This window comes from Mytilus californianus, unplaced genomic scaffold (assembly GCF_021869535.1).
Source record: "Mytilus californianus isolate M0D057914Y unplaced genomic scaffold, xbMytCali1.0.p SCAF_1, whole genome shotgun sequence".
NCBI classification, from domain to species: domain Eukaryota; kingdom Metazoa; phylum Mollusca; class Bivalvia; order Mytilida; family Mytilidae; genus Mytilus; species Mytilus californianus.
The window spans coordinates 134,699,782-134,725,406 of NW_026262581.1; the positions used below are offsets into that span (position 1 = coordinate 134,699,782).

The 25,625-nt window shown below is 34.3% G+C and overlaps 1 protein-coding gene across 1 annotated transcript in view; it reads right to left on the reverse strand.

Annotated features, from left to right (window-relative positions):
* Positions 1-8,249: 8,249 nt before the first annotated feature.
* The window catches only part of LOC127735530 (allatostatin-A receptor-like), a 42,758-nt gene continuing 25,382 nt past the window's right edge, over positions 8,250-25,625 (reverse strand). Inside the window, exons 3-6 of the mRNA XM_052245725.1 lie at positions 23,210-23,333; positions 19,506-19,708; positions 14,766-14,895; positions 8,250-9,940 (exon numbers count right to left, since the gene is read on the reverse strand). Of these exons, the coding sequence (XP_052101685.1) occupies positions 9,524-9,940; positions 14,766-14,895; positions 19,506-19,708; positions 23,210-23,333 (874 nt within the window). The 3' untranslated portion in view covers positions 8,250-9,523. The remainder of the gene's footprint in view (positions 9,941-14,765; positions 14,896-19,505; positions 19,709-23,209; positions 23,334-25,625) is intronic.

Here is a 25,625-nt window from a genome sequence, read left to right on the forward strand (position 1 = left end):
CAAAGCTATTACAAAAGGAAAAATATTATTGTCCAAGATTCAAACGTATTAACAAAGAGTAATGCCTTCTTAGCTAGTTCACTTAAATAGACTTTTAGGTTGTGGAAAAAGGGGGGGGGATTCTGGTGAGTGTGTATAGACACACTCAAGTGGCAAGATTAAGGGGTTATGATCGTTTCCCGTAATTGTACGTCGGATCATATTAGGTTTTTACTTTCCTGCGGTACCGCAGGAAGTTCTGTTGAGACCATCTCATGTCTACCCGGAGTGGCCGGTTCTGAATTGGTACCAGTTCGAGCTTGACTGTTTTATGATACATAGTATGGACTATGTATTCAGCGTGCATATAGAGTTTTATGATATAGAAACTGTTAATCTTTACTCCCCTGAAACCAGGGGGTGATGCTGATAAGACCCGGCGTATTTGGGGATCATAACCCTCGTTCTCTTTAGGATGGACCTTGAGGAACTTGAGCAACCATTGCTACCAATGGTGCACAGATTTGTCAGTTAAATCAATCATGTCGGCATTCTGTTATCATGTCAGACCTCATCATTCAAGGTGAACTGTGGCCGTTATTTCCACATTAATTATTTGTTTGTTAGTTTTTTGCCTGAAACTTGATACTTTGATTAATACGGTTTATCTCATTTATAAGATAAACATTTTTAATGAAAGAGAAATGATTACTGCGTCATTCGGATCCGGTTCTCGTTTCCCGATAATCAACGTCACATGACTCTTCAGCATTACATTGAACTAGCCACTCTTGTAGATATGGAAAAGTTTCAAAAACCCACCCACCTCCCCTTGCAATTTTCCATCTAATAACAATTCTTTTGTCTGCTGCTGCTTTATTTATCCTTTCAGAATGACCAGAACAGGCCGGATCTATAACATTTTGGACAAAAAAGAGGAGACAAACAAGCCGATGGATTTGCTTGCTGAATCATACGTTCGAGAACTATATATGTTAATGCTAATGTTCATGAATGTATACCACTTTTATCTAAATATTCAAACACCAGCAGTGTGAAAATGGAATTATCGATACCTGCTATTAGTTCTTCGCCTGGAATGCATTTAACTTTTGATTTTATTTGGATAAAGATCATCATTTATCTTGATTACTTGATTCTAATTGTTCATTATTTTGTAATAAAATCATTCGTCACAGTCAAAAAGGATGTCGGAATCTGGCAAGATTAAGGGGTTATGATCGTTTCCCGTAATTGTACGTCGGATCATATTAGGTTTTTACTTTCCTGCGGTACCGCAGGAAGTTCTGTTGAGACCATCTCATGTCTACCCTGAGTGGCCGGTTCTGAATTGGTACCAGTTCGAGCTTGACTGTTTTATGATACATAGTATGGACTATGTATTCAGCGTGCATATAGAGTTTTATGATATAGAAACTGTTAATCTTTACTCCCCTGAAACCAGGGGGTGATGCGAATAAGACCCGACTTATTTGGGGATCATAATCCTCGTTCTCTTTAGGATGAACCTCGAGGAACTCTAGCATCCATTGCTACCAATGGTGCACAGATTTGTCAGTTAAATCAATCATGTCGGCATTCTGTTATCATGTCAGACCTCGTCATTCAAAGTGAACTGTGGCTGTTATTTCCACATGTATTATTTGTTTGTTATGTTTTTGCCTGAAACTTGATTCTTTGATTAACTATATATTATAACAAAAGTAACAGGTGGGTCTCACTAGTGGATTGGTTGTTTAGGAACTGTTGTCTTTCAGGAACAGTCCTGAGGTAATCACTGTTTTTTAGGGGGCTGGGTTGGTGTTGCTAAATCCTTGGTATTCTGTGTATTTTTTCTTCTTTTTTATGTCTAACTACTTTTAGTTTTCAATCTTTTGACTATGATTTTGACTGTTTTCCTTTTATATATGGTAACCCTTTTTTCTTTCTTTTTCAATATGTTTAATAAAAAGATCTTAAGCTTTAGAAAAGACAGATTGTTCCTGTTTAGTATTATTTTTATAGTGTTTTTTCATCTTTTTGTGGTGCAATTAACATTTGTTTGTCCTGGATTGATAAATATGCTGTCCGAACTAATCGGAACGTAAATGAAATACATATACGGACGTATGCCAGGCTTTCTGGGTGCACAAACCCTGCAGTCACTCCTTCAGAGGGCTTTTCATTTGGCTGTACAGGATGAATACATATATAGACACGTCCAGTTTGTTTTGAAAAAATACAGCCACTACCCATTTGGGATATCGACTTAAAAATGTAACTTTCATTCTTAAGTACATGTAAAATGCCGATGGTGAGCATTGATTGAAAGTATTTGTCCAATATCAAGGTATTTTTGTTAAGAGAATATATCTATTTTGAAGCTTATAAAAAATGAAGATCAGTCAACGAAATAACTATCCACCAGAGTTCAAATGACATGGATGTAAGTACCAATAGGTCACCTTGCGACTTTAAATAAGCGGAAGCCTTGTCGTATAGTCATCTATAAAAGACACCTAAATGACAAAAAATGGAGGAAGATAAATCGAGAGAAACTGAGACCGTAATGGCAAACAACTCAATAGGAAGAAAAGACTGAGCAATATGAACCTGTTCCACCAGTGATATCCAACGGGTTGCTCATAGTGAGTCGGCGAAGAGTTGAATTCGGTGATTTCACAATCAAAATGTGACAAAATGTTAAACAATTTTACTAGAAAACTAACGGCCTCATTTATGTTAAAAACAATAACAGACATTTACCACTGGATTACAAGCACATAAATAATTTGGCGGGTGTAAGCATGTTTGTTAGCGCTCAACCTATCTGTAACCTTGTATAATGGTGTACCAACATAATATAAGAACAACCATTAAAAAGGCTGGTAGAAATGGCTTGACTCATTAGATAAGACACAAAGCACACAGACAACAAAAGATACAACTTACCTTCTTCTACCACAGTACAAACCTCTAATTTGGTACTTTTGAAATATGGCACACGCTAGATGTAAACAACAAAGGTGCAAGAAAATATTTACAGATGCAAGTTAGTAACAGTCTGGTTGTGCGATTATCTCAGTATCCCCTGATTGTAAGCATTGATGAGTGAGGTAATATCTAATATCCATATAGGGTTATAGAAGGCTGTTCCATATACATATACGGTCAGGGAAGAAGGAAAACTTGTATGTTGAAGTTCTGGTATATTGAACAAGGAATTATGTGGTGTGTCATCTAGCTTCTGGTGACGTAGTGTTCATCTCTAGCTTATTACTTTGCGGCCATATCGCCGTTTACATTGTGTCCTCCTCCTCTCGGCTTGTGGTTGCCTCAATAGTTGTTACACCTCTGGTCTGTTGGTAGTTGTTCATTACAAACCGGGCTGATCATCTTTTCACCTTTCTAATTTCTGCATGTTTAAGTTGGTAAATGGGTCCCAAACTAAGCATGGCATAGCATAGTCAATGAATGGCCTTACTAGCTTTGTGTACAGCATTGTTGTGGAAAGTGGTACAGGTTTCTTTAGATAAAGGCCTCGATTCAATAATCACTGTGTTTTCCAAATTATGGTTTTACCGACCAATCTTAATTCATACCCATGTATGTTTATGTGTGACATGGATTCGCTTGTTGGTCACGCGTGGAAGTTGGCATTTGCCAGTCAGATTTTTTTATCTGAGCAAGTTTCTCATGTCTTCTTAGAGTAGTTTTGAGTATGCAACAGTTTAGATACTTCTGTAAAGCATGCAGACATCGGCAAAAAACCGAACTGTTTATGACTGAGTGTATTCCGACAGGTCGTTAATAATCAGTAGGAACGCAAATGCTCCAAATACATTTGCCTGTTATACTTCTGATTGGATAGGTGCAATGTGTGATCTTTTCCATCCACAACTACTCACTTATTTCTGAAGCTTAGAAATTCCCTTAACCGCTGAAGTGCCGGCCCCCCAATACCACAGTACCGTGCTTTGTAGAGGCATCTCTCATGAAAAACTTTATTGGATGACCTCGAATATTCGAGCAAAATAAAGTCGATTTCTTGGACGAGATCTATACTCTTAGCCAAGTCCTGGTATTGTAGGGACATGATTCTGTTTTTTTTTTCTGATTTTCTGAGGACGCCATGGGTTTTAAGGTGTAAGTAGTACTAGTGCAAATTATATGTTCTAAGAAAAATAAAACAATACGTTGTACATTTCATGCGTCCGAAGCGCTTTCCTGGATTTACCTTCACCAAGAACGCTCAAAGCCGAATATTTGAAAGCCAAAGATGTACAAGTCAAGGAAATTGGACGGTAGTTGCATACACATGATTTGTCTCCTTTGAACGTTAAATGCTTCTTTCTATCGGGTGGAATGATGCCTAAATTTATTGATGTTTGGGAAAATGTTGTAAATGCTTCTGCCAGGTATGGTGCAATCGTTTAGCGAAGCCTTGTTAGAATCTAATTTGAACAAGCTGCTCTGTGGATTAATGATTTAAGAAGATAATTTCAGTGCATGACGTGAATTTTGTTCATTATTGGATGTGAAATCTTCCCTTTATCTGGACTGGTATTGCCAAACTTCTAAACCAAACTTTTGTATCCATCAAACATTTAGTAAAAGTGTTTTAAAGTAATTTGTGGTATCGAAATCACTGACTTAATAATTACCAGTTATAGAAAAAAAAACATTTATTAAAATCTTAAACGTCACTACAGACATATAAAATAATGGCATTTTTGTTTTTGGTACCGACTTTTTCAGCAAGAATAGGTCGAGCTGATAAAGTCATGCGGGCTCGCTTGATATTCTTGTTGAAAAAGTCAGTATCAAAAACAAAAACAAAAAATCGCATGTTTAAACCCGTCAAATTCTTAATGTACTCGTGCCAGGAACCCAAAATCCAGTGGTTATCGTTTGTTTTGGTCTTCCTTTATTGTTTTCCGTGATGGTTGTAGTGTAAATCATGCCGTTAGTTATCCCTTTCGAATTGATTTACATTTTGTCATATCGTGGCCCTTTATAGCTGACTATACGATATAGAATTTTCTCATTGTTGAAGGCCTCTGTTATTTGTCTTTATGGATAGTTATTTCATTGCCAATCATACAACATTTCATTATTTTTATACTAAGCACAACTAATCCTTTGTATCAAATATTTTTTTTAACTTTTACGATACCCACTTTTTGTTTCCATCTTAAATATATCATTATATCTACAGCTTTGTGTAATTACATGTATACTTTTCAAACGATTAAGCAAGAGAATATGACCTACCTGTGGATTCTTTAAGTGCGTTCGTAAGAAATTTTTGCGATGTTTTTATTATTGCGAAACTTGCGACGAGATAGGTGTCGCAAAAATAAAAAAAACTCGATTTTTAAATGTTTATATCAATATTTGTATGCAGCATTTCCGAAAATCGCAACAATTAAATCGAATTTGTGTCGATTGTCCAACAATCGCAATACTAAAAACACGCAATAGTTTTTCAAATGTACAGCAGTCTACAGTTGAGGACCATTCTCCCACACATAATGTACAGTCAGAATAACATTTTAACGTCAGAGATATGGATTACTATCCAATATAATTTACCACTGTCTATATCCATAACTTATTTTATTTATTATGTAAAGGTATGATTGCAATCCTCAGGAAAATTGACTAAAGACGGTTTCTGATTATTTAGTACCTTTGGTTTTATGCTCCCAACCGTTTTGTAAGTTTGACTTTCCAAACTCTTGGTCTTCGGCGTGTCGAAAACCAGTGAAATTATGCCATACATTTTTACTGTGGTTTTCTAGTTTTTTATAAACACTTTTTGTAACTTAGATAAAATGAACATATTTAGTAGAACCTATTTAGTAGAAATATCTCATGACAATGTTACACGATGAAGATAATCTGTTCATATCTTTCAATCTTTTGTTGTTTATGTAATATAAAAGTTTCTTTTCTTTCCTTTTTTTTTAAGAAAACAGAATGCAGCGATCATTATCTAGATATATTTCTGATATAATCATTATACATGAAGCTTTGCAATAAAAAATCTGAATTGAATAGAAAAGCTTTTGTTTGCTGACCGGATTTTTTATGAAAAATTCGACTTCCAATGTGTTGACAAAGGATTCTTTTGTAAGAAATATCCATGAAAAGAGTACTTGTTTACACAAAAGTCTTATCATTTATCAGCAAAAGCTACAGGTTTCTGTAATTATTTAATCAGTAATGATTCTTCCTTACCATCAACAGTGATATTGTATTAAGGTATGATGACCGTAAAGCAGAGAAGAATTCTTACTTATTAGTTAATCACATTGAGAGAAAGAATAGTTTCATTTGTTTTTGTTTGCACCTGTCCTAAGTCAGGAACCTGATGTTCAGTGCTTGTCGTTTGTTGATGTGGTTCATAAGTGTTTCTCGTTTCTCTAGGGTTCTCTGATGTTACATTAATGACATCTGCTGTAAACGACTAAAAATGCGTTCAAGTTGTGATATATAAGTTGCTCGGTCTCGGTACAATATGAAGTATTTCACTATCATGAAAACTTCCGTGCTGTCGATTATGATATTAATTCATTCTGTTCTATGTACTGATCCGACTGTTGTAACACTTACATTCATCCTTAGGACCGTATAGGGTTGATTACAAGTTTTGTTTTAATTTGATTGCAGATATATGCTAATCTGAAATGGAGTACGGGGACAAGATATGTTAAAACTTTATAAGACCCTTTCCCATGTAAAGCAGAAAAGATAGATGAAGACCGTTTAGTTAAAAAGTATAATTGTAAATGCTAAAGTTTAGTGGAAAAAACATTTCATTACATGCAGACCGACAACAAATTGTTTACTATTGAGTTAATCACAGATTTTTGTGGTTGTCAATGCTCCGATTTATGTATGGTTTTTGTAGACTATTGTTTGTCTCAGTGTTGTGTTTTGTTACCTTTTGTTTGTTACGGTGTTGTGTTCAGAAGACTATTGTTTGTCTCAGTGTTGTGTTTTTTTAGACTATTATTTGTCTCTCGTATGTCTCAGTGTTGTGTTTTATAGACAATTGTTCGTCTCAGTGTCGTGTTTTGTAGACTTTTGTTCGTCTCAGTGTCTAGTTTTGAAGACTATTGTTTGCGTAATTGTTGTTCTTTGTAGACTATTGCTTGTCTCTGTGTTGTGATTGTTAGACTACTGTTCGCTTCAGTGTTGTGTTTTAAAGACTATTGTTTGTCTCATTGTCTAGTTTTGTAAACAAATGTTTTGCCTTAGTGTTGTTTTTATAGACAATTGTTCGTCCCAGTATTGTGTTTTGTAGGCTATTGTTCGTCTCAGTGTATAGTTTTGGAGACTAATGTTTGCCTTAGTGTTGTTTCTTGTAGACTTGCTCGTCTCTGAGTTGTGTTTTGTAGACTATTGTTCGTCTCAGTGTTGTGTTTTGTAGACTATTGTTCGTCTCAGTGTTGTGTTTTGTAGGCTATTGTTTGTCTCAGTGTTGTGTTTTGTAGGCTATTGTTTGTCTCAGTGTTGTATTTTGTAGACTATTGTTTGTCTCAGTGTTGTGTTTTGTAGACTATTGTTCGTCTCAGTGTTGTGTTTTGTAGGCTATTGTTTGTCTCAGTGTTGTGTTTTGTAGACTATTGTTCGTCTCAGTGTTGTGTTTTGTAGACTATTGTTCGTCTCAGTGTTGTGTTTTGTAGACTATTGTTCGTCTCAGTGTTGTGTTTTGCAAATTATTGTTTGTCTCTGTGTTTTGGTTTGTAGGCTATTATATCTTGGTGCTGTGCTTTGTAAACTAGTGTTTGTCTCATGTCGTTGTGAAACGGTGTTGTCTGTCCTTTACCCCGATTATTTTTTATTAACTGCCTGTGTTCTTACATATTTTTTACAGTGGCTGGAAAATCTTCATCGATAAACTGAAGAGGTCAAGGTAAACTAGATAAGATATACAGATAACACCGATGCCAGGTATGAAATGACGGATATGGGAGTGAAAACAATCAGAAGCAAAAATATTACAGCAATTTAACATTTATATGCTTTTGTCCTGGATATGCATGTCATATGCGACTATTTGACGCCGGACGTTAAGCCATCCATCAATCAGTTTTTCTTTCAAACGTTATATCTAAATTGTATTATATGATATGCAGAAACTCGATGTGAACAATCTCATGCGATGTCCTGCCTTCACATTCTATTTCAGAAATCCATATCTTCGCTACAATCTGTTTGATACATTGAACTGCACTAAAATTTATGGCAAAACTATGAAAAAATGGCATTGTTTTTATTTTTTATTTTCATAACCTCTAAAATATTCCGGTTTTTAAATGAACATCAAATGCATAGGTACGTTACATAAGTCTGTTTCTTGTCTCAAGTGCACTTTTTTAAAGGATTTCATAAGATACAAAACGCAAGTGCTAAACATCATGTTACATTTCTTTCTGCAGACGCAGCTTACGTTTGATATACATTAGCCAATCAATATTGTCCTTAGATCTTCTTATATAAAATATTCTTACATCTTGTAATTCGTCATGTTTGAATTTAACTTTATCAGTATTGACATCCACAGAAAAGTAAATATTACGAATGTAAAACTATCTTTTTTAATTGTTAATTAATTCATTGATACAATGTCGTCACGTTATCCGCCGTTTTAGTCAAAACAATCACTTCACATATTACCCCTAAGTGTTACACTACTACAAAACGAGCGTGATACATCGCTCGTGTTAATATTGCAACTCCTGAATTTTGATATGGTTGTGTAAACTGCGATTTTTAAATATTTTGCACGCCTACAAAAGGAAAGCAAGGGCACATATTAGAACAGAAGGCAGAATGCAAGTTTTGAATATTTTTTTTTCTTAATATATGTGTAACATTTTGATTGCTCTTCTTTTCACAAAACATTCTGGACTGTTTATCCTTCCTTTGTTTTTTTAAAACCTGAGATTGCAATTAATAAATTTCATCTTCAGTCATACAAAAAGTCATGTTATTTATACATAAGTTGGCAATGACTTTTTTTCTATCAAACATCAATAGACTTCTACCCTCTGTCTATTTCAACCTAGTAACCTTAAAAATTGTTTAACGGTTGGATCCTTGTGTGTATACTAAAATCACATCCGAGCCTTTATCAACTATCACCAAAATCATGTCCTGGTACGTACGCTATGTTCATTAATATCTATCCACAGTGTCCTTAATATCCGTACTTACGCTTCTTATGTTGAATATTTCTGGACATTCAATGTCGATAAATTAGGAGATTTTAAAGTTATGAAATCATTTTTTCCGTTGTAGAAACATTCTCCAAATATGTGAAACTAAATACAAACCTGACGAGTTGGAATTCTGACTATTACTAAAAATAACTTTTATAAACCAATTATAAAAAAACAAAACAATTTAATATATATCTTTTGAATTGACACATAGCATCACAATTTACGCTATACATGTATACAGAGTTTATATACATCTCAGAGCCTAATGATAACCTACCAACGAGAGATAAGTAAATCTTTTGTCATATTTATTCATATCGAATGGGTTTCATCTCAACTGCAGTATAATTTCCTTTGCTATTATCAACGCGGATGAATCCAGTTTCTTTTTCGTCACTTCCAGCGCTATTACTGGACTTTAGAATGGACCCTCTAGTGATATCTGTCACATATGGAAGCCTTGCCATAGAGGATCCTCTCTTTAGACAGTTATTTATTGCATGTTTGAATGTGTCTCTGAAGTTTTTCGACATAAAACCATAAACAATGGGGTTTATACAACTGTTTGCATACGACATTAATGAGAAAGCACTCCTCATGTGCTTCAGGTAGTCCTTGTCATGAAGGTCACTGAGGATACCAAAAGATACAAGTACATTATTGATCAGAATTGGACCCCAGCAAACAGCAAACAGAAATACGACCACGATCAACATCATGATGACCTGAAGCAGAAAAGAAATGTTTCTGAAATAACAAATTGTTGACACATGCGTAATAACAGGGATCAAGTCATTAATAGCTCCTTTTTTTGTTGTATTTTGTAATTTAATTTGAAAGTATTTAAATAATATATTACGCAATACCAATAAAATATGGATTTGTCTGTATTCTCAAATGTCCAATTGTCTAATGAATTAAGCATTTAAGGCACCTCTAAAAACTTCAAATATCAAGAATATATATTTAAAAAAAAGAATATGGACTCATTTGTATGCACCTGTCCTAAGTCAGGAGCCTGTTGTTCAGTGGTTGTCGTTTGTTGGTGTGCTTCATAAGTGTTTCTCGTTTCTCGTTTTTTATATAGATTAGACCGTTGGTTTTCCTGTTTGAATTGGTTTAAACTAGTTATTTTGGGGCCCTTTATAGCTTGAAATGAAAAGAGACAATTTTTGTTTAAATCAAATCAATTTCTTAAAAAAGAAAATAAATTTTGGCCGAGAGGCGGGTACAATCATTTGACTGGTTACGAACACGTACATTTTATGCGGAAGGGTTCTTAACCTTGTAAATTATATTGCAAAAACGGGTAGCACTTCAAAATATATTTGATAGTGTAATTAACTATAAACATCAACGTTTACAGCGAAATACTAAAATGTTTCAAAGATCATACAACAATATGTTTTCAAAACTTTGGCGAATGAGTACGTTCAAGGAATCATAAGGTTCAAACTTTAAATTATGTTAATTATCAATAAAATGCTCCGCAGGGCGCAGCTTGATACGACCGCAGAGGTCGAACCCTGAACAGTTGGGGCAAGTATGGACACAACATTCAAGCTTGATACAGCTTTGCATTTGGATTGTGATTAAATATTTGACACAGCATAGGTTTCTGACACAGAATGAATGTGGTCTAAGAACTTAAAAATTTTAAATTGGAAATTCACCTATTATGGTCCAATATCCAAAATCTAAATACATGGTTAGATTCAGCATATCAAAGAACCCCAAGAATTCAATTTTTGATGAAATCAAACAAAGTTTAATTTTGGACCCTTTTGACCTCAATGTGGACAAAGTTGATAATGGGGCCCAAAAATCATATCAAAGAACCCCATATATTCAATTTTTGTTGAAATCAAACAAAGTTTAATTTTGGACCCCGATTTGGACCAACTTGAAAACTGGGCCTATAATCAAAAATTTAAATACATGTTTAGATTCAGCATATCAAAGAACCCTAAGAATTCAATTTTTGTTAAAATCAAACTAAGTTTAATTTTGGACCCTTTGGACCTTAATGTAGACCAATTTGAAAATGGAACCAAAAATTAAGAATCTAAATACACGGTTAGATTCGGCATATCAAAGAACCCCAATAATTCAATTTTTGATGAAATCAAACAAAGTTTAATTTTGGACCCTTTGGACCTCAATGTGGACCAATTTAAAAATGGGGCCCAAAATCCAAAAACTAAATACACGGTTAGATTCAGCATATTAAAGAACCCCAAGAATTCAAGAATAAAACCCCATTGAAATTGGTCAAGAAATAAGCAATTTATACGAAGTATCTTCTTTTGCACAATACTGTGCAATTAAATATTTCTTGCTATTGCGCAATACTGTACAATTGACAATTTCTTGCTATTGCGCAATATTGTGCTATTGGATATTTCTTGCTATTGCGCAATACTGTGCAATTGAAGATTTCTTGCTATTGCGCAATACTGTGCAATTAAAGATTTCTTGCTATTGTGCAATACTGTGCAATTGAAAATTTCTTGCTATTGCACAATACTTATTATATAATAATTTACATATCCTGTTTGGTGTGTATCTCCTACCATATCATTATTATTTGCTTTTAAATATAAATCAGAAATAACCAATTTAAAATGGAAAATTTTAAAAGAAAAAAAAAAGGAAAAAAAGAAAAAAAAGGAAAAAAAAAAAAAATCCCCCCCCCAAATTTTTTGAACCCCCTTATGATTCATCACCCCCAAACTCAATCCCAGCCTTCCCTTTGTGGTATGGTACCTTGCAGTACAATTTCAGAGAGATCCATACACTTGAACACAAGTTATTGTCTGGAAACTAGAAAAATGTGTTTTTTGGCCCCTTTTTGGCCCCAAATTCCTAAACGTTTAGGGCAATTACCCCCAAACTCAAACCCAGCTTTCCCTTTGTGATATGGAACCTTGTAGTACAATTTCAGAAAGATCCATACACTTACACACAAGTTATTGTCCTGAAACTAGAAAAATGCTTGTTTTTTGCCCCTTTTTGGCCCCTAATTCCTAAAATATTGAGGCAATTACCCCCATCATCAATCCCAGCCTTCCCTTTGTGGTATGGTACCTTGCAGTACAATTTCAGAGAGATTCATACACTTGAACACAAGTTATTGTCTGGAAACTAGAAAAATGCTTATTTTTGGCCCCTTTTTGGCCCCCAATTCCTAAACGTTTCGGCAATTACCCCCAAACTCAAACCCAGCTTTCCCTTTGTGATATGGAACCTTGTAGTACAATTTCAGAAAGATCCATACACTTACACACAATTTATTGTCATGAAACTAGAAAAATGCTTGTTTTTTGCCCCTTTTTTGGCCCCTAATTCCTAAAATTTTGAGGCAATTACCCCCAAAATCAATCCCAGCATTCCTTTTGTGATATGGAACCTTGTGGTACAATGTCAGAGAGATCCATACACTAACACACAAGTTATGTCTGGAAGTTACAAAAATGCTTATTTTTGGCCCCTTTTTGGCCCTTGATTCCTTTACTGTTGGTACCATAACCCCCAAAATCAATCCCAACCTTCCTTTTGTGGTATTGAACCTTGTGGTAAAATTTCATAGAGATCCATTCACTTAAACTAAAGTTAGAGTGCGAAAACCAATGTGTCTTCGGACGACGCCGGACGACGCCAGACGACGACGACGACGACGACGCCAACGTCATACCAATATACGACCACAAAAATTTTTTTGCGCCTGTCCCAAGTCAGGAGCCTCTAGCCTTTGTTAGTCTTGTATTATTTTTAATTTTAGTTTCTTGTGTACAATTTGGAGTTTAGTATGGCGTTCATTATCACTGAACTAGTATATATATTTGTTTAGGGGCCAGCTGAAGGACGCCTCCGGGTGCGGGAATTTCTCGCTGCATTGAAGACCTGTTGGTGGCCTTCTGTTGTTGTCTGTTCTGTGGTCGGGTTGTTGTCTCTTTGACACATTCCCCATTTCCATTCTCAATTTTATATTATATCACATTTTCTTCAGGTAAACCAAACCTTGGCATTTATAATCGTACTTCATTTTGGCAAAAATCTTCACTCGAAATCTTGCATTTATACCGAAAAAAACGTTTATTAATATTAGTAGGAAAAACGTCACCAGAAAAGGAAAATACTGAATAAATTGGGAAATTAACAAACCAAGGGCAACAATAAGTTTGTAAAAGCATTAAAGAACACGAACTAAAATATTGGGAGAGAACGCCTTTTTGCGGTTAAATTAATTTAAGAATTTAGCGTTATCTCAACTCTTAAAAAAACCGAAGGAATGGTAAGGCATATTTTTGCTTCTTAGAGTTCGAAGAGATATTATAAATTTATCAAAAAGTATTAACAAAACAACCAAACTCCAAGGTAGATAAACCCTGACATATACAAATCATGAAATTACATTCTTTAGATGCTCAAATATTAGAAATTAGTCTGTTGGATTATCGGTATTTTTTTTTTAAAGTTTTATCTTACATATTTGTCCATTTTTTTTAACGCAAACTACAAAAAATTCAATAATAACCTCATGAGACCCAGTCATTGATACTTAGATAAATTCCAGAGCCCTACTAAGAGAGACAGAGTTAAGATATAAATAAAAAAAATTATGCGCATTTCGACAATTTATGCTCGAGGTAAACAAAATCCAATGCCTTACAAACTTTGAAGAGCTGAGTTAACTGAAAAAAGGACCAAAAGGTGTAGCCAAACACGGAAAAGGAATTAGAGCTAAACACGAGGGAGATACATGTATATTCCTTAATCCAAAATGATAATCTAAGATTTAAAAATAATAAAAAATAGAAAAAAATACCTTGAGTGGCAGTGTTCAACCAACAGCTGTAGAAACCTTATCTAGCTTGTTGTAGTAGGGAGAATATTTTGAACCTGCTTTCTACATTATGTGCCGTTTTTTTTTATTTCCTTGGTCAGTTTAGTGCTCATCCCGTTGGATGCTTCACTGCATGTTTTATTGTATGTTTTAGTTTTTTTATGACAAATGGTCTAGATAGAAAGATAGACAAAGAGGGGGATATGCCTCGTTGAAAATAGATTAATCCCATTACATTGTGTGCCTGTATTAAGTCAAGCTATCTGCACCTTTTGTTTTTCCTAGTTGTTTGTCCTTGCTTGTTCGCCTTTTTTTCCCCCTGAGGAGTCGGGTATAGTTGATATCGTCCGTTCAGTGTTTTTTTTGTGATTATTTTTACCACAATGTATCACTTTATTGGTTAAATTAAGACTCCTATCCAGTTTTATCAATACAATGTTTAAAATGAATTATTTTAATTGACTGTTTAATTATAAATCATGTTTATTATTGTATATTTACCTCATGTTACACATATATGTGTCTGAGCGTTGCTTTTCAATAAATAGTTAAAATAGTTAATAGTTGTTTTGATAGCTTCACCGTCCCTTTGCATATTGCAAAATTTATTCACAAAAAAAGTCTGCTATAATGAACGGTACTTTTATTCTTATGTGCCCGGTCTGTTGTTACTGTATTATTAAAGTGCTCACCCATATGCTTACCTGTTTTCTAGTTCTTGCATCATCATCGTTTGCTGCAGGTGGTTTTTTGGTCGAAACCTTCATTTTCCCGTTACAATCTCCATTAGAAGAAGAGGACTTTATGCGTTCAGAACATGTATATTGACATTCGCTGTAAACAAAAATGAATTGAATATTACCTTGAAAATTTAAAACATTGGAACAATATTATAAATTATTTTAAAAGTTTGAATATACAAAAATAATAAGAAAAAAATAAAAATCTAAAAATGTTGATATATGATAATTTTAAAAACTGGTATGCTGGTCAATTGTCCGTCCCTTACAGGTGCATGCTAGTCAATCGTCCGTCCCTTACAAGTGTATGCTAGTCAATTGTCCGTCCCTTACAGTTGTATGCTAGTCAATTGTCCGTCCCTTACAGGTGTGTGCTAGTCAATTGTCGGTCCCTTACAGATGTATGCTAGTCAATTGCCCGTCCCTTACATGTGTATACTAGTCAATTGTTCGTCCCTTACACGTGTATGCTAGTCAATTGTCCGTCCCTTATAGGTGTATGCTACAATTGTCCGTCCCTTACACGTGTATGCTAGTCAATTGTTCGTCCCTTACAAGTGAATGCTAGTCAATTGTCCGTCCCTTACAGGTGTATGCTACAATTTTTCGTCCCTTACACGTGTATGCTAGTCATTTGTTCGTCCCTCCCATATGTATGCTAGTCAATTGTCCGTCCCTTACAGGTGTATGCTAGTCAATTGTTCGTCCCTTACAGTTGTATGCTAGTCAAATGTCCGTCCCTTACACGTGTATGCTAGTCCATTGTTCGTCCCTTACACGTGTATGCTAGCCAATTGTCCGTCCCTTACAGGTGTATGCTAGTCAATTGTCCGTTCCTTACAAGTGTATGCTAGTCAATTGTCCGTCCCTTACAGGTGTATGCTAGTCAATTGTTCGTCCCTTACAAGTGAATGCTAGTCAATTGTCCGTCCCTTACAGGTGTATGCTACAATTGTTCGTCCCTTACACGTGTATGCTAGTCATTTGTTCGTCCCTCCCATATGTATGCTAGTCAATTGTCCGTCCCTTACAGGTGTATGCTAGTCAATTGTTCGTCCCTTACAGTTGTATGCTAGTCAAATGTCCGTCCCTTACACGTGTATGCTAGTCCATTGTTCGTCCCTTACACGTGTATGCTAGCCAATTGTCCGTCCCTTACAGGTGTATGCTAGTCAATTGTCCGTTCCTTACAAGTGTATGCTAGTCAATTGTCCGTCCCTTACAGGTGTATGCTAGTCAATTGTTCGTCCCTTACAGGTGTATGCTAGTCAATTGTCCGTCCCTTACAGGTATATGCTAGTCAATTGTTCGTCCCTTACAGGTGTATGCTAGTCAATTGTCCGTCCCTTACAGGTGTGTGCTAGTCAATTGTCCGTCCCTTACAGGTGTATGCTAGTCAATTGTCCGTCCCTTACAGGTGTATGCCAGTCAATTGTCCGTCCCTTACAGGTGTATGCTAGTCAATTGTCCGTCCCTTACAGGTGTATGCTACAATTGTCCGTCCCCTACATGTGTATGCTAGTCAATTGTCCGTCCCTTACAGGTGTATGCTAGTCAATTGTCCGTCCCTTACAGTTGTATGCTAGTCAATTGTCCGTCCCTTACAGGTGTATGCTAGTTAATTGTTCGTCTCTTACAGTTGTATGCTAGTCAATTGTCCGTCCCTTACAGGTGAATGCTAGTCAATTATCCGTCCCTTACATTTGTATGCTATCTAGAATACGGACACGCCATTAATAAAATAGACACGAATTATATTGCGTTTATAACCTTTCATTTATTATTACAGAAGTGTTCCAGGACTGAAGAAAATGTAGTTATTGTCTCGTGACGATTTCATTATTATATTAATAAAATATTGGTTCTTATTTTCCACTAAATTTAAAGTTAATATTTTTTTGTGACAGACACATTAGACAGAAGCTAGATCTATGTTATAAAATAGTCTAAGATATTTCTTGTCATTTAAAGGTAAAACAAACAGTTTTAGAGGATTCAAACCCTTGCCGAATAACGTATATTTGAAAATTCGTTTTAAAACATCGTTGGGATCATAAATTTTTGCGACCATTTCCCATGTTAGTAGGAACATTATTTGAAAGAGCAATCAAATATGCATGACGTTTTGGTATATGATATCCAAATACCAAATTTGACTGGCTTTGAATGCATATGACAATTTAAGACAAATTATAAATCATTCATTGCAGATGAAGAAAAAAAAAACATCAGTGTTCTGATCATATTATCATAGTATAATAACAGATCACAACAAATAACAAACACATGTCATGTTCTGGTTATAGCTGGTAAACATTAAAAAAAACGCGGTTCGTCCAATTAAAAGTTAATGTGCTTTTCAATTAACTAGTTCAACTTTGGCTACTAGTCCTATTGACCTGTTCTACTGTATAATGATTGGACAACAAACATACGTCTTATGTCTGATCCGTGGTTAATTAATCACGCTGTACTTATTTGTTAGTATAACAGACCTTTAATACAAACATTTTGACAGATGTAAACCAAATATTTTGACTTCAGACAGATATTCCCACCATTAATTGCATCCTCGTTACTTATCTGACCTGGATTTAAATATATTGAAGGACAAACACCAGAAAAGTACTACAAAACTAAAAGTTTGGCATAAGCTGTGTAAACACGATTCCTCATTCCTTGTACGATGCCTTTGACGGTTTTCAACTCGATTTTCCCTTTTCATTTTTGTTTTGCTTTTTGTTTTAATGAAATAAAAAAAAACATGGAAACAATCTGTCGTCATAAAAGAGCTCAGTTGATATGATTCCGTATATCCCTATACCAGTAATAGCATCTTAATAGGAAACAAAATTCAGAGAAATACGGAAGGCCCTATAATGCCAGAACAACATAGAAAATTTAAAAAAGATTATCATGTTTTAAAACTTCCGTGTTCTAATATCGCTAGGTAACCATAAAAATTAAAACAACCAGTAAAATTCAAAACGGAAAGTCCCATTAACAATTGGCAAAATCAAAGCTCAAACACATCAAACGAATGGAAAACAACTGTCATATTCCTGACTTGGTACAGGCATTTTCTTATGTAGAAAACGGTGGATTAAATCATATGTCAATGAAAATGACTCTTTATAAAGTTCATGCGTCCGAAGCGAATGCTCAACCACAAACATCTCAGAGCCAGGAATGCATAAATAAGCAGAAAAGTTAGGAGCTGCATGACAAAAAGAGATTTAAAAAGAAAAGCTAAATTAATCTAAGGTCAAATTTGACTGAGTGAGCTGTACCATTATTTTTTAGTAATTTCTGAACTTATTGAGGGGGAAATTTACAAAAATATGTTATAAATAGTCAGAACTGAAGCACTGACTATTGAGCTGACGATACCCTCGGAGACTAACAGTCAACCAGCAGTGGTATCAAATCAGTGCTAATAATTGAAGGGACATATCATTGCATTTTTTGGACAGATAAGCTTTTCTTCGATTTAAAAATTTATTTTTATTTATCAGGATTAAGGTAGTATGCATGCATAATAATATTTTTTTCTGTAGTTTGTATTTTTAACATATGACCATGGACTATATGACATTTATATATATAGTTATTAACACGTACACATAAAAATGGATCACATTAAAATAAATCTATCCAATCTGGTAAATCGTCCTGAACATGCATGAAATATTTGCCACTGGACAGCAAGCAAACAACAATCAATCGTATCTGGCAAGTACTATGGGTTATATTTTTTTATAAAATATCAATAGATCTTTTTCCTGTTGGTGCATAAGCTATTTCAGTTTTGAACTTTATAACATTCTTTCCGTAAAATACCTTCCCAATTAAATAAGCGCCACGTTTCTTTTAAGTCTGATAACAACCGTGTAAAGAGGCATCATATCCATTTAAATTCAGAACCACCATGATTTTATCCAACTAATTATGCCGACATACATCTTATCCCTACTGGCTAATATGAGCCATATTTTATTGAGTTGTGTTTTATTCCTATCAACAAGAACCATCACTCTGATGACGAATGAGTTCCATATTTCCAGTGGGTTGTCTTACATTCCTGTTAACAAGATTATATCCCTACTGTTGAATAAGCTCACTATATCTTTGTTGAGCTGGCATACATGTTGATAAGCATATTCTCTCTAACCACGAATATGCGCCATGCTTCTATCGAGTTGCTTATCATATCTATCGACCTACACCATTTCCCTACTAGCCAATTCGCGCCATGTTTCTATCCAATTGAGATACATTCCTAACGGAAAACTTATGCGCTCTATGTTTATATTTCACCCACCTGACAGTTATTTGGTTCTGTTCAGATGTTCTAAGGAGGAAGATTTTATATCAATCTTTCGAATCGTTGCTCTGTTGTTTAATACACATATCAAAACTATTCATGGCATGCTACATGTTTTATGGAGGAGTAGTACATAACTTTTGCAACACATCATAGTTTAATACATTTGATGTTTAATCGATGCCTATATATATATATATATATATATCCATTATTTACAACCAAGTCTAAACTGAAAACAACGTTCAAACATATGATTGCGTTGGATAAAAACCGCATTATTTATCTATCGATAAATACATGCAAATACATACTTTCCGAAAGCACCTTAACATTGTTGGTTAATTTGCTATGTTTTTATGATGACAATATATGCATACCTGCCAGAACGCATCATAGCTCTGTTTGAGACTATGTGCCATATTTCTATAGAGATCATGATATAACAGACTGCCATCACCATTACTGGTATGATAAACATAATCACTAGCATATACAGTTCGTACAATTTGAAGTAAAACGATGAAAACTGGATTTTACACCATAATGCTGTCCGATTTACTCCTTTAACAACTTGTATGTACTGCAAATACATAAATATGTCAAATGATTTTAAAATCTAGGAAAATACTAAATGACAGTTTAATGAGAAGTAAAGAACTGACATGGATATTTATTTTTTTTATTAAGTTTCTGGTTGAGGGAGGGAAATTAACATTCACAAACATGTTTAACCCCGCTACATTAGTCGTGTGACAATCCAAAGCCAGAACCTATAATGTAGTGATTGTCGTTGGAAGCTGTCTTTTTTCTAATGATTTTCGTTTATTGATAGTATATGTTAGACTATTGGTTTTCTCAGTTTCGAATTGATTCACATGCTTTCATCCAGGCTCTTACGCTGTACGGTATGGCTTTTGCTCAATGTTGAAGACCGTATGCTGACGTGTTTATTGTTCACATTAAATGGAAAGGGGTGTACAATGGTAACCATACCACGTTGCCTATTTTTTTTATATATCGCTTCGAAGCTTTTTGTAAACTTTTTTGTTTGTATATTGATCAAGAAAGATATTTAGTCTTAACAATCTTAATAGTAAATTCGTAACTTCGATAATTTAATGGTTGCCTTGATGACTTGGTTGACAGAATGTCTATACCACAAATGACCATGTAGATGTTCCGTTAGAATGTCTTACAATAGCAGATTGATAAATCATTAACATATCCTGTTTATGTAGTTCAGTGGTTGTCGTTAGTTCATGTCTGTCATATTTGAATTTCGTAAATTATTTTGTTAAAACTTACACCGTTAGTTTTCTCAATTGAATTGTTTCATATTTTTCATATCGGGCCTTTGAAAGCCAACTATACGGTATGGGTTTTTCTCATTGTATTGTTGGTTGCCTATAATTGTTTACATCAACTTCATTTGAACTTTGGTGGATAGTTGTCTCATTGGCTATCATACCATTATCTTCTTATTTTTATATGCACTAAACATCTCAACTAATACTACTACCATCGTTATAAGTAAATGACTTGATCGAATGGAGTAGTTTGAAATAAAAACAAGGGTTTCCATGAAAAAGGATAAACGAGAATTTTAGATGCAATACAAACAATATTAAAGCAACACTAAAGAAAAAGCCAAAAGCAGTACGAATCCCCTTTGACAGAAAAATACTGATAAACTCAGGTACTCTGGAAATCAAGTAGTTCTTGGTCGTCTAGTGGTACTGGTAGTGTTACTCATTACTGGTAAACATTCCGTTATATAGTAAGTCACATTTGTAAATGCCACAATCAATGATTAGAGGATGTGGCTGCAGTTACGACAAGTGGAACAGACCCGCGGTCATCTATGCTGCGACTAAATTATTTTATAACGATCAACCGAATCATGAAGGTGTCTGTTAAATTTTCGAAGATACTAGAAAACACCCGCAACATCGCGGGTCCGTGACTGAATTAAAGTACCTATGCCTTATTTTTAGCCTGGATTTTTAGTATTCGTATTGTCATCTGATAAAGTCATGCTGATTGTAAGGTGCACAGAATCTCTTGCTTTCAAAATATTTCTGTTTGAACCCGTCCTGGATTCATTTATTACAATAAACTTACTATAAACAAATTAACCAAAATTAATAGTGGCATTAAGGTGGAAGAAAACAGACTTGTTAAATAGTGTACTATAGTGTAACATAGATATAACACATCAACTGGAAGAATTACAGGTTCTCCTGATAGAGAAGGGATTTACAGAAAGTAACAGGTAACTACAACCGGAAACTACATATGACATATACTATTGGTATTGGTATCGGATTCGACCCGGAACTTATTAATTATTGGTAATATCAATTATGTGGAAAACAAAAGGGCCTGGGAATGGTGTAATTTTTAAACAACAGCATTGTCCTATATTAGTTATATATAATGTTGAATTCTTTGATTCGTCATTTTTACGTCATGTCGGCTAACAAATTAGACCTCGTTATTTTAGTAGTATAGATGACTTCAGCTTTACAATTTTGACCTGCGACGAAATAGCTTTCCTTGAAGCCAGATACCCTTTTTGAAGGAAATCATGATAAAAACGCAGGGTCAAGAGTATCATATCAACCTGGATATAACTATAAAAATAAGAAGATAAACACTCCATATGCAGGTGCTGCGAGAATTTTGCTTCACAGAAATTGAAAGTTCTCAATTAGAAAATTGAAATCATCTCGTAAATTTTATTTCTTAACCGACCCACTTTTTCATTTTCAAGATGTTTGTCATGATATGAAGCAGACTTATTTGAATCTGTGGAATTTTTGTTGCAAGTTCACCGAGACAGATGCAGTCAAACGTCACCAAACTGCGAATCACTCAAAGAGAATATATCATTTAAATATATAGCGAACGTCAAGTCGTCAATAGTTGATACCAGCTTCTGTTAAGTTTTCTTGAGAAGCTTTTGTATTAAATCGGCCTGATAAGAATAAAGGAACAAGGAACAAATCGACAAGCAGAGGATCACAGCTAATTTCTATAAGAATATCGATTGTCTGTTGAAAATTATGTCCCCCATACGTTAAATATATGTTATGATTAAAAAAAAACTCCAGCATCTTGATATCACATGTATCTTTTTGTCTGAGTTAGAGTGTTTTTCACAAAGTATGATTTGTCCCTTCTTGAAACAAGATGTGTGTGTTTGCGTTGGCCATTATGTTTTGTGAAACATTTTGGACTAATTTTTTCAGTTGGTCTTTATGTTTAGAATGAGAACTGCTTGTGTTACTAGCAGAGAGATCAAATGTGTAGATACTATTGCACGAAAAGGGGGACTTAGATTGTAAGTATTCTAACAGATCTTTTGAATTTGTTAGTATGCACATCTTATTTATAAAGCTGACAGAGTAGGTAGTTTCATATTAAATCTGAAACCCAGTTTGCTGATAAAGTATATGTTTATAATTTGAAGAAGAAAGGTTGTGTAGCATTTGCAAACCCAGCAACAAGACGTTGTTTGTAAGGACACTTATGTTATATGGGTATCCAGTAGAATGAAGAATGATCTTCATCTTTGTTTGAAATTCCAATAGAAAATAGAAACGACCTAGGATTGTTAAGGATTTCCTCTGAAGTAATTGTCGTGGGAATATATTTAGGTTTTCAAGTGCATTGTCAACCCCAAATTCGTTTTTTTAGCAGTTATCATAATGTTTTTACAATTAATTACGACATTGTTTGGGCTTTGTCTGCAGGGACAACATAATATTTGAAATGGTGGTGGGACAAGTGCTTAGTAACATTTGGATCTATTTAGTTAGATATAGCACGAGTTTCCATAAACCCTTTAAGTTTTTTTTATCCTACTTTGTATCAACGACCTCACAGACATAACCCATTCGGAAAAAATATATACGTATCCTTTTTAACGTTTAGTCCAATGTCTGACATAATCCTCGACTGAATCCATTAGTTTTTAAAGATGTGTTTCCAACTTATGAATTTAATCTTCTTTAGATTTTATATTTCATGCTTAAGATCCGCTATTTTTCTTATAAATATTGTTTAAAAACATACTAACCTTTCCAAATATTATGGGTATTGCCATCACAAAAGACATAAGCCAAATCGCCACAATTACTACCCTTGTGTGATTCATAGTACAGATGTATCTGGCCTTTAACGGGAATAATATCGCAAGAAACCTACAATAAATAAAGAACTAATCATTGTGTTCCTTGTTAATGGGTAAAATGTTGCTTGAACATAAAAATAGTCGTTTGGCAGTGTGTTAATGTGAGTAATATTGCCGACAAGTCAGAAAAAGAAATCCGTTAGTAAGTCAATGTGCGACTTTACTGTCCTTTAATACTAAGTAATGTCTCGTTACCCTAATTGTTACTGACAAAATAAACCCTTAACAAATTCAAGTAATATTAATTAGAAAAGAAATGTTCCATTGCTTAACAAATGTTACCCAAACATACAACTTTCCTTGCGTGTTAAGTTCCTCTCTTGGAACACAAAAGATCCTTACAAGAGTAGTCGACTAAGGCGAGTACGGGAGAGTTAGAAACTTTGGTTACGAAAGAAAGAAAACTAATGTAGAGACAAACTTTGTTTCAAATCTAAGGTACATGTAATTACTAGGTCATTAAATCTTATGTAATAACTATGTCATTTCCAAAGCAAAGAATACTGAACGAAGTAAACCGTCGATTCCAAGATACACAAATGCTGCTCACTAAATTGAATTGTACCAAAATTGATTCAGTTGTGACCTTCAGTAAAATAGCCACTGTACCCAACATGACAAATAATTTCATTTCTAAATTCAGTTCTGGACATAAGGATATTTATTTATTATTCCAATCAAGGGCCCTTGATGGGCAGCATGACATGTACACATAAAACAATACATCATGATTTGTAACAGAAAAACATTTTTTTTTATACATTGAAATGAAACATTAAAAAGTTCAGACATATTATTATCTCCATTCTATATAAATCACATACATGTAATTCCAGGCAGGACCAGAACCATAAAATCATTACAATTATCATTGTAATATTAGAATATGATTTGTAGGAAGTAAAATTGATTACAGTTCTATTTTTAATTCCCATTTTTGGTGTATTGATCACGATGGTTGTTCACTATTGTTTAATAAAGTATTGACGATGCTAATTAAAAGGTTTATATATTCTTGTACTATTTTGTGATAATATATCATCGTTGATCTTATGGATTGTTGTTTAATTTACGTCAGCAATATGTCTCCTTTTTTATATTAAAAAAAATCCCTAGTTGCATCAATTTGAGAGCGCTATTTTGTATATGATATACGTTTCGAATCATATTACATGTTTTCTCCCATGCTGTAAAATAGACAAATACCATAAATTATTGTAAGCGCCAATCCTGGGATAGGAATCTCTTCCATTAATCGGAATGTTTAAAACATCCGTTCCATGCAATATAATTGTAGCTATTAAAACCTCCTGTGAGTTAAAGACTTATTTTGATAGTAAAACATGTTGATTTCTACAGGTTTTATCAATAGACGGTTATACCATACCACAGATACTAATCACCATTAAATGCTTTATGTGTCAAGTGAAAATTTCAAATAAATCAGGAGAAAATCTAACATGTGCTTGATTTTAACTGTTTTAATGCAAATTGGCATTTATTTCACGTGTAGTACAGGATTGAGTACTTATTTTTATTGTCGGATGACCACTGTGATCACAGTAGAACGGTTATAACTGTTGTGATTTACGTAATGAAACGAACTTATTAGCACGAAAGGTATGGGATTAATATTACACCCAACTATTTGCAATATTTAAATTTGTGCGTTTAGTCGGATGATCAGATAGTTCGTCTTATTAAAGGAACATCTAATGATTTTTGTAATTCCCTGATAAAAGCTGAAACTATATTATAATAATTAATTGGGTTCTTTGCATAAATAAGAAATAGCACTAAAGTGTCAAATTTGTTAGGAAATTGGAAATAAACATACATTCAAAATAGACTTTATCCTACATATATGATCGCCCGTAAATATTTCAATTCTTTTGTTTTTGAAACGATTGATAATGTTTGCAAACAGTATTTACACGGCCGACACTCGGCTAACCGAGAGATTGGTCGGTTAATCTATATTGAGTATGCGGCTATATGGGCGGTTGGTCTGTTAATCGGGTCGGTTATACGTCTGTTAAGAGTAAAACGCACAATTTAAATGTTCAACTCTGTTAAATATACAGATTTTTGGCATATTATAAGAACCAAATAAAAAAAAGAAAAGTGTCTGACAAAATGATATCTATCATAGAACATTTTCCACATGTAAAAACATTTCATAGTCTGCGCAAACTTCAGTAAAACTAAAAGGCGTCGCGCAAGTATGTGGTATTTATGCTTATACGCATAGCAATTGTTTTAATAAAAGGCGAAACAAACAATTTTAGATATCATTTAAAGG